General features: G+C 35.3%; 1 protein-coding gene across 3 annotated transcripts in view; it reads left to right on the forward strand.

Moving 5' to 3' along the window:
* Positions 1–18,172, forward strand: part of LOC123541756 (hemicentin-1-like) — a 102,896-nt gene that overhangs the window by 13,202 nt on the left and 71,522 nt on the right. The window contains exons 3-6 of one of the 3 annotated variants that reach the window (XM_053531102.1): positions 419–592; positions 1,100–1,273; positions 1,782–1,955; positions 5,050–7,053. In XM_053531102.1, the coding sequence (XP_053387077.1) occupies positions 419–592; positions 1,100–1,273; positions 1,782–1,955; positions 5,050–5,447 (920 nt within the window). In that variant the 3' untranslated portion in view covers positions 5,448–7,053. Of the gene's footprint in view, positions 1–418; positions 593–1,099; positions 1,274–1,781; positions 1,956–5,049; positions 7,054–18,172 lie in introns of those variants that run through there. The other 2 variants (XM_053531101.1, XM_053531103.1) reach the window with 2 other exon arrangements.

The raw sequence follows: 18,172 nt of genomic DNA on the forward strand, positions 1-18,172 counted from the left end.
ACATACAGACTTCTCATTCAGTTAACTATACATATGATGCAGCTCAAATAATCAACACTTTATCGATTACATGTTATCTTATTCGGTTTAAGAAAAAAATGTCAATATTATAATAAGTTCGTTATTTTCTTATGACTGTAAATAGTTTCAATAAATTTTGCATAAATTGGTGTTAGGAGGCGTTGGGGATATACAGAATTTTTACTTCCCCTTAAACTCCTATTATAAAAACTTACTTAAAGTCATGTTTTCAAATCAGTCTAGAAATCTATTAAGCAATTGACTGGTAATTTTCTTCACTAGCTGTTTAATCGATTGGTTTTCTGGAGATATTGTTGTGTAAATGCAAAGTTAATGTAAAAAAACGCATTTCGACCTAGCATTATGATATATTAGTATGAAAAAAATCACATCCCAGTCACAGATGGCGGCTGGACGGATTGGGAAGATTGGGGAGCATGCAGTGTAGCATGTGGTACTGGCTTTACTACTCGGATACGGACTTGCTCCAATCCACGACCATCGATTATGGGACGATATTGTGACGGTACTTTTTTGCAAGTGCTATCCTGTAAGAATACGTCGTGTTCAGGTACATGTTACTGTTTTTGTACCTGTTAAAATTGTATGAGGTCGATTTTATTCTAATTTCTATGTAAAATTACCATCAACGACATTTGATGCAGTGTCATGCCATGTGCCACCTGTAGTTGCATGAATTAATACAATGATAATATTTTACACTCTTGAGTCATTTGTTTCATATGTAAGATAACTTTACCCCAATTAAAAGTAAGTATTGGGCATAGTGTTGTGAAAATTTTCAGGTTTGAAAAATCAGGTTTGATGCATGACGTTTTTAGATTACTAAAACTCGATTAAATCGGCTTCTTAGTTCTTTAAATGCAAAATGGTTAAAAACTCAATTTATAGAGACACCCTCTAACTAGCTGTTTAGCAAATGACTGGCGTTTTTCTTCACCAGCTGTTTAATCGAAGGGTTTTCTGGAGATATTTTTGTGTAAATGCAAAGTTAATGTAAAAAACGCATTTCGACCTAGCATTATGATATATTAGTATGAAAAATTTAACATCCCAGTCACAGATGGCGGCTGGACGGATTTGGAAGATTGGCGAGCATGCAGTGTAACATGTGGAACTGGCTTTACTACTCGGATACGGACTTGCTCCAATCCACGACCATCGATTATGGGACGATATTGTTACGGTACTTCTTTGCAAGTACAATCCTGTAAGAATACGTCGTGTTCAGGTACATGTTACTGTTTTTGTACCTGTTAAAATTGTATGAGGTCGATTTTATTCTAATTTCTATGTAAAATTACCATCAACGACATTTGATGCAGTGTCGTGTCATGTGCCACCTGTAGTCGCATGAATTGTTACAATGATAATATTTTAAAATCTTGAGTCATTTGTTTCATATGTAAGATAACTTTACCCCAATTAAAAGTAAGTATTGGGCATATTGTTGTGAAAATTTTCAGGTTTTAAAAACCAGGTTTGATGCATGACATTTTTAGATTACTAAAACTCGATTAAATCGGCTATTTAGTTCTTTAAATGCAAAATGGTTAAAAACTCAATTTATAGAGACACCCTCTAACTAGCTGTTTAGCAAATGACTGGCGTTTTTCTTCACCAGCTGTTTAATCGAAGGGTTTTCTGGAGATAGTTTTTGTGCAAATGCAAAGTTAATTTAAAAAACGCATTTCGACCTAGCATTATGATATATTAGTATGAAAAATTTAACATCCCAGTCACAGATGGCAGCTGGACGGATTGGGAAGATTGGGGAGCATGCAGTGTAACATGTGGAACTGGCTTTACTACTCGGATACGGACTTGCTCCAATCCACGACCATCGATTATGGGACGATATTGTGACGGTACCTCTTTGCAAGTGCAATCCTGTAAGAATACGTCGTGTTCAGGTACATGTTACTGTTTTTGTACCTGTTAAAATTGTATGAGGTCGATTTTATTCTAATTTCTATGTAAAATTACCATCAACGGCATTTGATGCAGTGTCGTGCCATGTGCCACCTGTACTCGCATGAATTGTTACAATGATAATATTTTAAAATCTTGAGTCATTTGTTTCATATGTAAGATAATTTTACCCCAATTAAAAGTAAGTATTGGGCATATTGTTGTGAAAATTTTCAGGTTTTAAAAATCAGGTTTGATGCATGACATTTTTAGATTACTAAAACTCGATTAAATCGGCTTCTTAGTTCTTTAAATGTAAAATGGTTAAAAGCTCAATTTATAGAGACGGAAAGAAAGCATTGCATGTATGTAAACTGTCTGCTACTTAATTATCTTTTTTTTGTTCTTTCTCTTATATCTTTTAAGTAAGCAATTTATATAGTTATTACACTCTACATGTGTATATGTTCAACCTGTTTATTAGAAATTTAATTGTTTCGACATGTTTGTATTCGGCATGTTTAGATTCAACATGACTGTGTTGGACAGTCGCACGACTGATTCATTTTACTGCTGATTTGGTTTTAAATCTGCTACTTAAAAGGGTATATACACTTTTTATTTAGTATATAATAAAGACTTTGTAAAAAATAGTTATGTATCAGACTCGGCTCTTTTTGAAGTGTTTTTAGTCCACACAAAATTGAAACATCGGATGTTTTGGGTTGCGTGTCTAAAATGGTAAAGCCCGCCCACTTAGCTCAGTAGCTAAGAGCGTTGGTCTACGGATCACGGGATCGCGAGTTCGATCCTCGGGCGGGGCGCATGTTCTCCGTGACTTGCAGGTTTGTACTTTGTACTGGTACAGAATCCAGGAACACTGGTTAGGTTAACTGCCCGCCGTTCCATGTCTGAAATACTGTCGAAAAACGGCGTTAAACCTAAAACAAACTAGAACTGTCACAGGAGTGACTCATACCCCCACCATATTGTCTTGTCACAGAAGAATGGCAACCAGAAGTAATCTTAAAAATACTTAGAATAATATAAAAATGTCAAAAAAGCTTAATACTTAAAAAAAGAAGTTTACTCGTCTTTGTAGTACTTCATCCTGGGCTTCCACATATAAGTAATACTAGTATAATTATGTGCCCTGGATGAGGGATGAGGTAAATATAAAAAATCTGTAATATTAGAGATACACTAAAAGTGAATACAAAAAGTGTCTTATCGACCCATGTTACCACAGAAAAAATGTATTTACTTTTTACATAGGACTGATAAAAAAAAGTTAGAAAAATACCTAAATATTGAAAATCTAAAAATAGGATTTCTAAAAATAGACTAATTCCTGGAATTTAAGGGGAAGAAACTCCGTACAAAAGTTTGAAAAAGGTTACTTCCCTTTGGCTCTAAGCCAATCAGAATGAGATATAGTGAAAATACATCAAAATTAACCTTATATTCTAAGTAAAAGGGGACATAATTCAAGACAAATTGGTGTCAGGGTTATGCACCTTGTGTCACATGATGTGGGTGATGAGGTGGAACATCTATTTTAAGTTTAAATCAAATCCATTCAGTAGTAACTGAGATACAGTGAATATACATCAAAATTAACCTTAAATTCTAAGTAAAAAGGGGCATAATTCATGAAAAATTGGTGTCAGAGTTATGCACCTTATGTAACATGATGTGGGTGATGAGGTGGAACATCTTGTGTCACATAATGTGGGTGATAAGGTGGAACATCTATTTTAAGTTTGAATCAAATCCATTTAGTAATAACTGAGATAATAGATTTCGGGACGCGACGGGACGGCACGGGACGCGTCAGGACGCGACGCGACAAAACTGACTCCTATATCCACCCCCCCCCCCAAAAAAAAAAAAAATAAACATGTTCGTTGGGGGTATAACAAACAAAAATGGTAAATGCTACTTGTGTCAGATGATGAAACAAGTAAACTCAACAATATGCACTTTTCAAAGTCCTCAGAGCTGCTTTTTAAATTGAACCTAATTTTATCTTCTGACCTATTTCCTTTGGCCCTTAATAATGTTTGTTTTGTTTTTTTGTAGTTTATTCTGTTCGTGAGAGGTGCTTAAATGTGCCATACCTCCTAACACCAATTTATGCAGAAATCTGTAATAAAAATGAATGTACTCCTTGAACACAATGAAACAGAAAATATAACTTGCACTGGTTACAAATAAGTGGAAACATTTTACAGTCACTACACGTACTTACAGTCTGCTGTTTTGGATGTTATGGAAGCATAGATGACTAAAATGCATCCATAGTTCGTGAAATTTCAACAAGCATCTTTTGATATTTTCAATCAAAGCTGCTGTTTATTTTATGTGGTTTGCGAAATTGACCAGTATTTATTGCCTTTCTTGAAAAGGACAGGTCACAGCGATGTGAAGACATCTGAAAATGACAATATCCATAGAGCACGCTGTTAGATGAGTATATGTTGGACGATTGTGATTTATTTTCTGTTTCATCCATATAGTTACAGATGGTCGAAGGATAAATTGGGAAAATTAGTTGCATTGTTACCACGGGTGCAGGCTTATTTACTCGATTAAGAATTTATTCAAACCATAGCCTTCGTTTATGGGGAAATGTTGTGATGGTACCCATCAACAAATGCAAAAATATTCCATGTTCAGGCGAAAGATATATGGTTATCAGGTCTGCGGCCTGGTTCAAAAGAACGGAGATCATGTTGCAGGACTTACCAACGACAACACCGAACGAGAGTGTTCTTAACGCATCTTTGTTTTTGCTATAGAGATGTGTGTGCTGTGTAGCGAGAATAAAAAGTATCACCTATAATGAAACAATGCTATGTTTTCAATTGACAGGGATTGTTGTATGCTTTATTACTTAGTTACTAGCTTTCTTCGTGTATGTGCTTCTTTTAAGGCAAGGAGAGGCACGAGTGTGTGACAGTCCTTGTCAATCTTAATCATTGATTTTTGTCGTGTGGCAACAGTGAAATGTAAATCAGTGTAGTTCTAGTTAATTTAAATATTAATGAAATCTGACAAAAATGAAAAACAAAAACGTACCTTTATTTATTTCAGATGGCAGTTTTGGCTTTTCTGTGTATAATCCAATCTGGGATTATGATGACACTACAATGAAATTCTTGACAGCATATTACAATGACAATGATGTATTTAACATGACCTCCGGTGAATTTGTCTGCAAGAAAGAAGGACTGTACTTGTTTATTAGCACGCTAATACGAGAAGATGTCGACATCAGTTTTATAGATTGCTACCTTATGAAAAATTACACAATCATTGGGTATGGTGGTATCGCTAGTAGCAACAACGCAAGTGACATTCCATCCGGTACGAGTTCGGTTTTGCATCATTTAAGGCCAGGTGATCGTGTTTATTTGAGTTTATGCGAGGGCTTGCATTATGCCTCCATGGAATCAAGTTTTACAGGCGTTCTAATTAATCCCATGCATTGAAATGACGGGTCGCTACTAATGATTTAAACATGTCAGCTGTGAGAATTTCATGAATAAGATAATATCCAACTTAAAAAAACACTGGATAATTTTAAAGCATATTTTGCTGTAAATCTGATATGAGCCTATCTTACGGCAACCTAGATGTATTCTAAAACTACATAGATTTAAATCAGATTATCTTGATGACATGATGAAACTGATAATTCTTTTTAACGTGAGTGTGTGTAATTACAAGAATCTATCATAATTGGAAACTTCATAAAAGGATTATTTTGATCTTGTGATTCCCCACATTAGACATGCATTATAATAGTGCTACTGGACATGTATTATAACAGTGCTAATCTTATTATTGACATTTGAAGTCGTAGCCAGGCTAAGTAGTAGCTTAGAACTTTATTTTAATGAAAAAGCCATGTTGACGATATTAAAAGTCTACCTGCGATTTCTGAACTCGAAAAATATTTTGATATGTTGTAATAACAGGTCAGTGAAATGCAAATGAACCGTGCCATGGGAAAAACATGGATCCATGCTGGTCGTAAACCCACTATGTTGATTTTCTCAAGGCATGGCTTAAACGTTTTACGACATATGTGGTGTTCAGGCTAGTGAAAATAGGATTAATTGATTGATACGGTCTGCAATTTAGGAGAAAATAGAAACGGGTATGCCTTAATTGCAAAGATCACCCAGTCGTTTTAACGAATCTGTTCATACTACTTAATCTCCTAAGCTAGCCTGCACAATCAAAATATTAAAATATCATTGAAAATGTCTGAAAAATAAAAACTTTTTTCAAAAGAAACATACCCTTTACTACTGAAGATCTCAAATCTGTGTTGCAATCTGACTAAAGTACATCTCCTATTACGCTAAGCATAGGATCTGACAACGAGCTATTGATGGCCTCGTTCTGACAACCCTTCCGCTAGCCAATCAAAAGCTACCTTACAACATTCTGCAAGCTTTTAAAAGTCTTGGTTTTTGATATCAACAATTTTTATGTCGAAAGATGTCAGATAGCCGGTTAGCTCAGCCGGTAGGGCACTTGCTTTGTTGTAAGCGAGAGTTTCCGGGTTCGAGCCCTGGATTAACTGCAAATTTTTCTTACTCTTTGACATTCGAACAAATTGTCTGATTGGTTCAAACAAAAGTAGATTTGCGAAAATAAAAATAGCAATACTGGAAATCCAAAATATACAGAAGACGAATGTGAATGGGTCGTTCTCAGATCTTCGTTTAGAAGATCAAGTACTTTAGTCAGATTGATCTGTGTTGTTGCATGCTTGGAACAATGTATCATTTATATACTTAAAGAACCTATCTTTACTTATTTTAGTAAGAAAGCATGATACCCTAACTTGCTACATATAGTCAATGAGATGCTTTAAAGTACCGAATGATGTGAAATAAGAAAGGAAATGTGTATAGATATTATAGCTAATTGGAGAATTTTGATAATACCTGCAATTCTGCCAATAGCAAAACCTTGTTTTAAATATTGTTTTTCTTTTCTTCTTATCGACTTGTTTAAAGCTAGAAAAATAAACGAATCAAAATAAGTTTAGAATTTGTTACTAATAAATTGTGCTTTTGTGTATCCTGTGTTGTTTGAATTAATCTTAAGTAATAACATGCATTAAGTGTAGAAATCGTAATCAGAGCCATCCAAAACTTAATAGACTAGTCTTCATTATACGCCCTTCTTTAGCCCTCAGTTTAAGTGCTTTAGCTATGGTTGCTTTATTTTACATTATTACATCAGCTTTTTACAGCACACTATTCATGATAAACAACTTCAATGGCGCTTTACATAACACGAGGCTGTCGGAAATTCATCCTCTACAAGTACAGACACAGAGCAATATGACGAGAGGGACAAAGTGACACCAAAGCCCCCAGAACAGAGAGAGAGAAAAAATCTTTTAGATACGGGCCTGTCCGGCAAACATAGCATTTCTCTTTGCGAATGGACAGATAGTTTCTTGAACAAACGTATTGGTTAGGTAGGAGACACACAAGAGCATCTCAGAAATTTCCAATGCAATGAACGGGATTCGATCCCGGCCCATTGGAATGATAGTCGAGTGTGTTACCACTAGACGATCGGGCCACCTTTAGGTAAGGTAAAACATGTGAAGCATCAACAACATATTCTTATAAACAAAGGAGATAATAAATTATTATTGTTTTTCTATAACATTTTTTTGGAGCTGTCTCGCGTACGACTTATGAAGCATATCTCTCACCAGTACAAAATGTTGCAAGTTTCATTGTGTCGTCTGGGCGTGAGCGTCAGCAGGATATAAAATAACTATAAATGTGTCAACCAGAAGAAAATGCATTGGACCAGACAGAAATTAATGTTTTATTTCGTGTACACGATTAACAAAAATGTTTTGAAGTGCCAAGAAATAATTACATCTTTCATTGTTTTGCATCAGCGAGTATGCTTTTAACAAAGTTTTCGTGTCAGCGCGCTGGCCTGGCGACAAGACGAATGAACTATTCTGTTCTGCGAAGTGAGAGCTTGCGGCATATTTCGTTGCGACACAACGTCACAGTTTACTTCTTCTTGTCGCAAGCACCGATACGATTTTACCTTGATGTTATTATGTTTCATTTTGGCGTGTTGGTAGCTTCATTTCTTTTCGCGACAACGTCAAAACAGTGTAAAATTATTGCTCGTGGAATTTCTCTGTGACAAGTTTCTGAAAGAGTAAATGTAATGGTAAAGTTTCTTGCTTAATCTGGGTTGTCGACGAAAGTCCCCACATGCAATAGACGGAACAATTTATTTCTAGACGAGCCCACGGCAGATGTCATATTTACCTCACTAGGTTCTAGTCTAAGCCGATACTGCTGGAAACAGTACTAATTTAAGTAAGTCATCCAGCACTAAACCCTAGTCCGGATATTAACCGCGACCGGGAATTGAACCTGAACTGCTGGCGTTGTAGTCCAACCTGCTAACTACTTCGCGACTAACTCCCTCAGCTACGTGAGTGACAGATACATTACTGAAAATGAATTACTGATTTTGTCATGTGAAAAGTAGCCCTTGTGAAGACGTTCGATTTTGTTCCTAAATTTGTAGAAACCTGTAATTTGTTGCGTAATATTATTAAGTATGTCATATAAATGACTGAACTTATTAGTTTAACTGATTTCATAACGTTTTGTTAATAACATAAATGAAAGTTTACATTTCAGATGAAATTCTGCAATAAATGAAAAGCATTCAAATTCCCCTCAGGTACAAAGAAAAACTAAACACATTAATTCAACAATAAGACTACACTGTGTATTGCTTATTACACTAGTGATGCAGATAAAAATGTTGAGATGACCAAAACACAGACAACCAAAAACACATCTTTCACCAAACGTTGAAAAAGGCAATATGGAAGAATATACAAAATTTCCGGTAGTCTTACGCTGTACGATGTCGGTAATGTGAACCCTCGTTTTGATGGTACGTTTTAGGCGTCTGCGGTAGTCAGTCGGTGTATGATAGCGGTAATAGCGACCCCCGTTTTTATGGTACGCATTAGTCTGCTATGGTAGCCGAAAAGATATAAGATTATTTCATACTTCATTTGAGTAACTGACCAACACAAAATAAGACATTTCCCTATTCGATGGCACACTAACGCTGTATTTATTATGGGTGCAAGTACATTTATTTTAGTTTTGACAGTGGCATACATATGCTTAACTGGTATTAATAGCATTGAAATACTTCTTTTTCTGGGAAATACAAATATATCCTAATCATGAAAATACTTAGGACATGAAAGTTTGGATAAAACAACAACAATATCAAATGCATTTAAAATACCGATGACTGATTTCATTTTACTCTTCCTTGTTCAGAATGATTTTTATACGATCATTCAGTTACTACATAAAAGTGTTTTATACGTCTGCATTTGATAGAAAATACTAATATACTTTGTATTGCGGTAAATTCAGCTGTTTCTCCAGTTTTCATCTCCTACCTTTGTAATTATACTATATATAAATTTCCGTGATTGAAACGCTAGTAAGTATTGTTTGCAATTAAATCATGTTCAGTTTCAAAAAGGAAAATCGTCACCATTGAAAATTGGGAAAATATTTTCCCAGTGTGGGATTCGAACCCATGACCCTCACAAAGTCTGAAAGATTAACTGTGTAAAGTAAACGTCCTAGTGAAGCCTGGTTTTCTAAAAATAAGATAGAAACGAAAACTTTTTAATATATTAAACTATATTGGTAACCAAGTATATATGACTGGAAAATTAATGCTGTTTGTTTAAGTCTTTGCTAATATTAATTGCGATTTTCTCAGGCAAGAAATAACGATTTTCATGCAAAAATCAGGGACTGTGTATCATTACAGAGGTTGAATGAACGATTCCCCGATATTTAATTCTCATTTCCAGATATCAAACCTGAAATTTTACTTTGCAAATATGCCCAAAATTCTTTTTCAAGTTTTCGTTAGCCTGTTATCGCAATGTAACTGTTATTCTTCCTGATTTAAGGTTATGTGCTATCTTATTCAAATTAATTACCTCGATAACTCTATTGTTTTCGTCTTAATTTAACACAAATTTGCCTTCACTCTCAGCGAGGGTCATGGGTTCATATCCTACTCTGGGGTTCAACGTCATTTTCATAAACAGTTATTTTATGGAAACATCTGACATAGACAAATTTGATTGAATGTCGATGGACTGACGTACTACATGTACTTACAAACAGAATATAGAATTTCCTCTATTGAGTGACCGCCTGTGTTCAGGTGGTTAGAGTCGCTGACTTAAAATTACTGTAATCTCTCACTGATTAAGGGGCATGGAATCGATCCCTGCAACCCACCGTGTCTCTCATGTAAGGAAGATGATAGTTTCTTACGGAGGATGGTAACTAGTAGTGGATCTTTCCAGGAACAATTGTTGGGTAAACTGCCCGCTTGACATAACTGAAATACTGTTTAAAATTGTCGTTAACTCATCAAATCAAATTAAATCCCTCGATCGACTTACTTATATATATGTTATGTAACAGGTGCTTCCGCATACACCATATTAATAGCTAGTTCCTCGTTTCAACTATACACACGCACCCGTTTAGTTATACACTTGTACCTCATTTAGTCTTTACACTAATTCCCCGTTTTGTTGAAACACACAGTTCCACATTTCGTCGATACACAAACACCCGGTTTGTTACACTTTTACCTCAGTTGGTTTAAACACAAACTTCCCCGTTTTGAATATGAAAAAACTCCTTGCTTAACAATTGAAGATAGCTTTAATCTAAAGCCTCGGATAATTTAAAAATGATAAGAATAAGAGCTGATAGAAATATGATAACTGTAGCTGTAGAAATAAAGACGTTCCCAGTTGGTAGGTTTATAACTGACATCCCCGATTGGTAGCGTTTACATGTATGTGGGTGTGTGTGTGTTTGTGTGTATGTTTGTGTACATCAATCATAAAATACAAAATGCTATGTCGGGACCTCAGTTGGTGCAGACGACTAAAATATTTGGGGAGCTAACTGTAAATGTTGACAACTTTCAAGCTGTTTATCCTGCACAAGAAAGTAGGTCGTAATTTATTGCTTCAGTAACTGTTTGCGCTTGGTTTGCCACCTGTAACCGTCTGAAAACAGTATTTGCGTACACGTTTGATTTTAAAGACCAAAAGTTTCTGAAAATGAATAACTTAAACGCATTGTGTTTTGGTTTTCTGATTGTTTTCGTTTTGGGTGAGTAAAATATATATATTAAGCATGAATTTAACGCTTTTTATATTAAGATAATTACTCGTATTCTTTAGTTACTTAATAATGTCCTTCTTGCTGTGAAAACTTCTCTCTTATTAAACACATTTTGCATTGAATGCTTATCTGAAATATTTCTTAGGAAATTGAGTTTTAAAAATATAAAGGATGCAATTACGACTTGATCATACTTGGTGCTTTGTCAAAATATGCGTATTAAATATTAGCTAGATATTTTCATGTCGGCCTGTGTTATGAGTTTACATGACACACAATGTAAGTCTAAATTCGTTTATTCGGTATGCGTCTTAATCAATAAGGTTACATGGTACCTATTCATATCCATCTTTATTTTAAATGAACATTTCACTCTTCAGACATAATTTTCAATACTATGAAAAGCATATAAAGCCAGATGTAATATAACATGTTTCGTTAACCAAAAAGAAAAGAGAACAAAGACATTTATTTTTGTAATATATATGAAAAAATAATATGTTTGAAGAAAGGAAAAATCAACACGTTATAATTGTGACGTCAGAACAGTGAATTGTTGTATGATAAATTAACTTTCGATATAATGAGACATAATTACTTTCGATTTCAATCAGGCGGCGGACGATATAGAGTAACATTTTTTAGCTATTGGACCAGTAATCACGAACGTCTTTTCTCGTTTGATTACGTATTTCGGTATTCTCCGTTTTTATAGAAAATTCTAACACGATCTGATTCATTTTCCTATTAAACAAAGAAGACTGAAAACAGTGAATTATTATACAACAATTCACTGTTCTGACGTCACAATTATTACGTCATAGCGGCGCGCTGGAAAAGAAACCGATTGAAAAAGGGCAAATATTTAATGAATGCCGTCAAGGATGTTCTTTAAAGTCCTTGCAAACGTGTTAGAATCGAAATAATATATCTCATTTAGTGATTTGCTCTTGAATAAAATCATTGTTTGTCGTTCAGATGCGTATTATTATATCACGAGGGCCCTTGTGATATAATTCCTTCGCATCTGAACTCCAGACAATGATTTATTCAGCGACAAATCACTAAATGAGATACATTAATTCTTAAACCTTTTTCGTTTATGAGCGAAGGGTGCCGAAACAGCATTACGAACAATATCGTTTCATACATAATCACACGGAAAGTGTCGAATGCCATTATGGGTGCACTACCTTAATAATTATTAGAAGCTTTAGTACAACTATGCACTTTTAATACTTTCTGTTCTTTTTAATTTCAAGTGTATCAGCCATCATCAACTGTTACGTTTGCTCACAATGCAACGACCCTTTTGACATGTTTGATAAGAGTAAGGCTCAGACATTTCAATGCATAGGATCCTGTAGGAAATCAAAGGCGGATGAAAGTAAGAAAATTTCGCTAAATCATTGTAAATAAAACAGACTTACCCGACTTCATCTCAGTGTTGTTATATTTTCTGGTCCTTCGGGATCATTGATTTCAACTCATTTAGATTTGAAGATTGAATACTGCTTAAGCCGGTGCTAGGGGGCGTGGGCAGTGTTGCATTTTCCATTACTGCTCATGAACAGACTCAATCAAACCGAGTCTTCAATTTTCACTGTTTGCATTGTTTTCGGTGCTTCCGAGGGATCTACTTTCCAGATTTTATTTACAGGGGAATATATAACATTTTACATTTCTATTTTGAAAGAGCTTAATAAAACATTAAACACTGGTGAACAAAAATTATGAAAATCAGACTACAAACAAAAATAATATGACAAACTAAGAATCATAAATTCAATAAAATGACAACCATTTTGAGTTTTGTTTGTTTTGGGTTTAACGCCGTTTTTCAACAGTATTTCAGTCATGTAACGGCGGGCAGTTAACCTAACCAGTGTTCCTGGATTCTGTACCAGTACAAACCTGTTCTCCGCAAGTAACTGCCAACTTCCCCATATGAATCAGTGGTGGAGGACTAATAATTTTAAACACAATGTCGTTTATCAAATAGTCACGGAGAACATACGCCCCGCCCGAGGGTCGAACTCACGACCCCGCGATCCGTAGACCAACGCTCTACCTACTGAGCTAAGCGGGCGGGCTCAACCATTTTGAGCACAGAGATGTCATCGTTATTTCCTTATATAACCGTAACCAAATATGGTATTTATGGCAAATATTTTATTAGATACCATTAAATATAGAACTTGAATTTCTTGTACATTTTGATATAAACTTTTTTGTACAAACTAAGAATATTGTATTGTGACCTACAAAGTGTGATTATCTTTGTTGTTACTGATTGAGTTGCCGTATATAGTAATACCTATATAAGAAGATATGGTAATGTCATTCTGCCCTAAATTGCTGTCGTGCCATTAAATGAATTGTTTGCAGATGGTTATATCGTCTTTGTTTGTTGTCCGATTTTCATACTTTTTCCGCCAGTTTTAATGTGTCACTAAGCTCATTCTAGTAATAAGAATTGCAGCCGAATGTTGCATATTCCATTATAACATGTAACGACAAAAAATGTCTTTTTACAGGATAATTATTGAACTATTGCTGGTTATTATATACCTTACTACAAAAAGTAACAAAAACGCCGTTGATGTTTCACTAGTGGCACAGTATGCCCGTCGCGTCATAATTACATGTATAATGTTCCCTTTGACGTCGACGTCACGTAGCAATGTAAATGACGGATGAAAGGGTTTTGGATTTTTTTTCCGATCGATGCTGAATTATTGCTGACTTTGCGAATAGAAATATGCGATGCAACTGATACTACAGGATGTAAGAAAATATGTAAAATGGAAATACCAAGCTAATAATCATTACAACAGCAGAAGACTTCTTGCTCATAGCCTAGTCTTTTGGTTAACTTAGAAATGTAAAGGCCTACATTTCTTTACCCTAGTTACTTATTTGAAGGCCTGATAACTGTTTGTCAGGGAAGCAACTCATACTTTCTTCTCGTGCTTAACTGTAAGAGTTGATCTGTTTTAATTATTGCTTAAAAATACGTACTGATCAAAATGAATTGGTATATAAGGTCTTTAAACGGTTTGATTATGTCTTCTAGCCATAATGATAAACCTTGTTTCAAAATTCACCACGGGGCAATCATAGCAATAGGTGTGCCATTATGGCAAGAAGGCACACTCAAGCCGTATATCAGCTCTATAACACGTTTTTCTGCTTCTTCATATGATTTCGTTATTTCACAAACAAACAAGAAATTATCATTACCCGTTATTTTCGTGTCTTGCCCGATATTGGTACCGAAATTTAATTCAGTATGTCAAATAGGTATTCAAGCTGTATAATTTTTTTATACATTGTAGTTATTGTGCAAATGAAACTAGAAGAAAAAAGGCTCGAATTTCTGAGAACCGGCTATTGCAATGTATAAATAATGAGAGTGCCGCTGACCAGCTTAATTTGTTCAACTATTACATCCCGAACATATTAATCTTTTCAAAATGATACATGTACCTTCATAACATATAATTTTGTACATTATATGCAGTTTTGCACAACATAAAAACAAACTAGTATTTACGTACGCGTTCAGGAAGTTTCACAAGCTACTGCTATCTTAGACGTTCTTGATTAAGATATAAACTTTTAACGAATAGAAGTTATAAATCTTTATTTTCTGTTACAGTTGTACTTATGTGTAGTCGAACAAAATATTGAAGTGTGTACGTGGATGGAAGATCTGTGTAACAGTGCGTCAAGAATGAGCTTTCCCCTGGTCGTCCTCTTTCTTCCCTTTTCACTATGTATCTGTAGGTGAAATAATGGAAACAAAAGCAGACATGTGCATTATTTTAGACTTTGTAGGTCATTTCAAGTTTTAAGTTAGAAGTATTGTACAAAATGTTTAGGTCGTTCATTTCATTTTTATTCAAAAATAGTTCAGTCTATATTCAATTTTTAGTATCATTTTACTGTTACTTGTATAAATATATATCCACTCTGTATTAAAAATATACCAGTGTCATACAGCGGTGTTTGTCTTCAACTTAAAGAACTATCGCTTGGCAGCGTTCTTTCAAAAAGTTTTCTGAAAAATTCTAGTGAAGTCGTATATTAAAACAGATATTTAAAATGGTCGTTTCTATTCATTACAGAACGACTTCATTAGTTTTAACCTTTACTCTTCTAAATTTCTAAAGTGAACTGGTCCATCATTTAATTCAGACAGTACCACTTACTATTCAAAGGGGTGTTAACTGAAAATTTACTGAGGGAATAGCGAACAGTGCAGACCATGATCAGCCTGTACGGATATTGGTCTGCACTTGTCCCAAAGGCAGAATCAGTTGCCGCTAGCAGGCTAAAGGTTAAGCATAGAATCTTCACCTCCTTCCACCAACTCCCCCTCCGCCCTTACTAACTATTTAAAATAGTCAATATAGTTTAGCATTTTAACATGTACTGAGCTAGACGAAGATCATAAAACGTGTTTTGTAACGATTTCCGTATGCTTTAACAATGCATTTTTACCATCAATGCTCTTAAAAAATATAAATTTACAACTGTAAAATTGACAGTAGGAAACAATAGTAGATTCAGTTTTTAAATTAGCACTTACCTATGAATCCCGGGTCTGTAACCATTCTGTTAAATAACACCAGTCCTGACAACTGACATTTGGGTTCCGACGAGAAATCTATCACTATCATAAATCGATCAATTTTACATGTATGGGACGCATCCCTGTGAACAGATCCCTAAATTAATTATATCAAATCATCACTCCCGTCAGTGCTAACACTAGGACTGTTTACATCGTGCGACACGGACGAATATTTCTGTCGAAGCACTCTAGTTTTCACCTATGTTAACCCGTATCATGCTAGACAGGGTCTGTTCTGCCTTTGCGGTTTGTTTCAGGACGCTAGGTCAAAAACATTTTTAGATACACGTGACACAAACTTTTAGGCCCGTTAAGCATATTGTTACTAAGTCAGGGGCCATAAAATTGGTTTTACTGAGTGAAATCTCAAATAATACCCATGCTAAAAATACACTTTTTTATTTACTTGCGAAACAAACTTTCAGGCCCTTTATGCCCATGTTTGACTGTCAAGGGTCTTACTATAAAAATCCAGGTGTACAACTCCACATACTGATTAAAAATCCCATAATGTTTAATGACTCCAGGTCAAATACTTTTTGAGATATGCACAGCACAAAATCGCACTGACAAGGGAAAGTCGGTGTGTCCCACCCCGCTGAGAACGACTTTGTGGGGGGTGGGGAGTGGGGGCTGGGGCATAAGAAAGTATAACGGCATTATTTTGAGCCGATGACATTTAAACTGTGAGTCGACTGAATCATTACTCGACGAAATAGTTGAACTTGGCTTCCCAAAATGTTTTCAATTCGTGCAAGATGATTTCTTCGACAAGTACTTCCCACGACTATTTCTCCCATAAAGCACCATGACACCGACAACTTAAAAAACGGCCCAAATTGTCAGTATATATATATATATTGCGCAAGGACGCTCCATATCCGAGAACTATGCGATGGTGAATCGTGAAAATCACTTACTTTGGTTATTGCTTGCAGCGCGATTTAGTTGAGCACAAATATTGTGATGAACTCCTTTAAATTGGTATTTATTCACCAAAATTGACCCTGTTTCTAGAAAAGACTCCATTTCCTCTAATTCTTACTTTCGGTATCACGACTCGTAAATCACAAGGAACAACTCTCGAATCGTTGTAATTGGCTGTTGCAAACATATCTGGTCCAAATCGTGATGCATTGGGCTGTGCAGTATTGAAACATTTCAGACCTTCTTTAGGTAAACAGCATTCAAGTCTTATTTCTTTTACAATGCTGTATTTAAAATTGCATTGCCTGACTATAGCTGCTGTAAGAATGAGTTCATAGCATCTGAGGTGCTAAATGAACTTTTTATACCTTTTGACTGCAATGTTTGCTCTAGTGATGATGATGGTGATGATGATGATATTGTTGTTGCTAATAATGGTGGTGGTGAAGACGATGACGGCAATGTCTTTTCCGATGATGAATGTTTAGATTGCCACGATGATATAAATGACTATGTTAAATCAGATGCACAGTCCTGCTCTCCTCTACCTGACTGTATTTGTCCAGTAAGTATTACTGAAGCTGTTAATGAGGAACATGATGCACTACGCTGCAGGAATCTTTTGAAAATGTTAAAAAAAAAACTATTGAGAAAAATTTTAATTCATTTTCACTTTGGGTTTCAAACTTCCATTGGATTTAACTCTTTGTATAATTCATTACTTTACATTGCACATGTATGTTGCATACACATATTTTAGCGTACACGTGTAGTTAAACAACGATTGACATAATTCTTACATCAGCCAATCAGAATAATTTTGTTATTTAGACCGGAAATGTAAACAACGTGGAGGGCCTCTGCGATAAGAAATATTGAGGCCATGTGACCGGTGCACGATGGACTTGTAATAAAAAACGCATAAAACACTATAGAATAAATAGGCTAAAAAGCGTTTTTTACGCATGGTGCGTTCAGCTGCGTTAAGTGTTTCATGTTTATTTAGTATTAGACATTTGCGAATTAAGTCTACGTGGACTGTGGTCACCTAAGACGATCGATTTTTCAAGGGGACCGTCTCAACATGATTTAATTAATTTATGTGCGGTAGGAAAACATTCCTATAATGATGATAGGTCTGGCTTATTATGCCACCGCACAGGATAATATTTGGATTTGTCTGTCCGTCCGTCTGTTCGTCGGAGAAATGTTTTGTTACACATTTCGCAAAAGGTATTTGATCTAGCGTCATAACACTTTCCTAAAATGTTCTTCAATATTATAAGTTGCGCATCTGAGACAAAGTTGAAAAGATGAGCTAGTCTGATCGCAATGCATCCGTCGTCGTCGTCCGACATGAAAAAAAAATCTAAACTGGGTC

The sequence above is a fragment of the Mercenaria mercenaria genome, chromosome 19 (assembly GCF_021730395.1).
Source record: "Mercenaria mercenaria strain notata chromosome 19, MADL_Memer_1, whole genome shotgun sequence".
Lineage (NCBI taxonomy): Eukaryota > Metazoa > Mollusca > Bivalvia > Venerida > Veneridae > Mercenaria > Mercenaria mercenaria.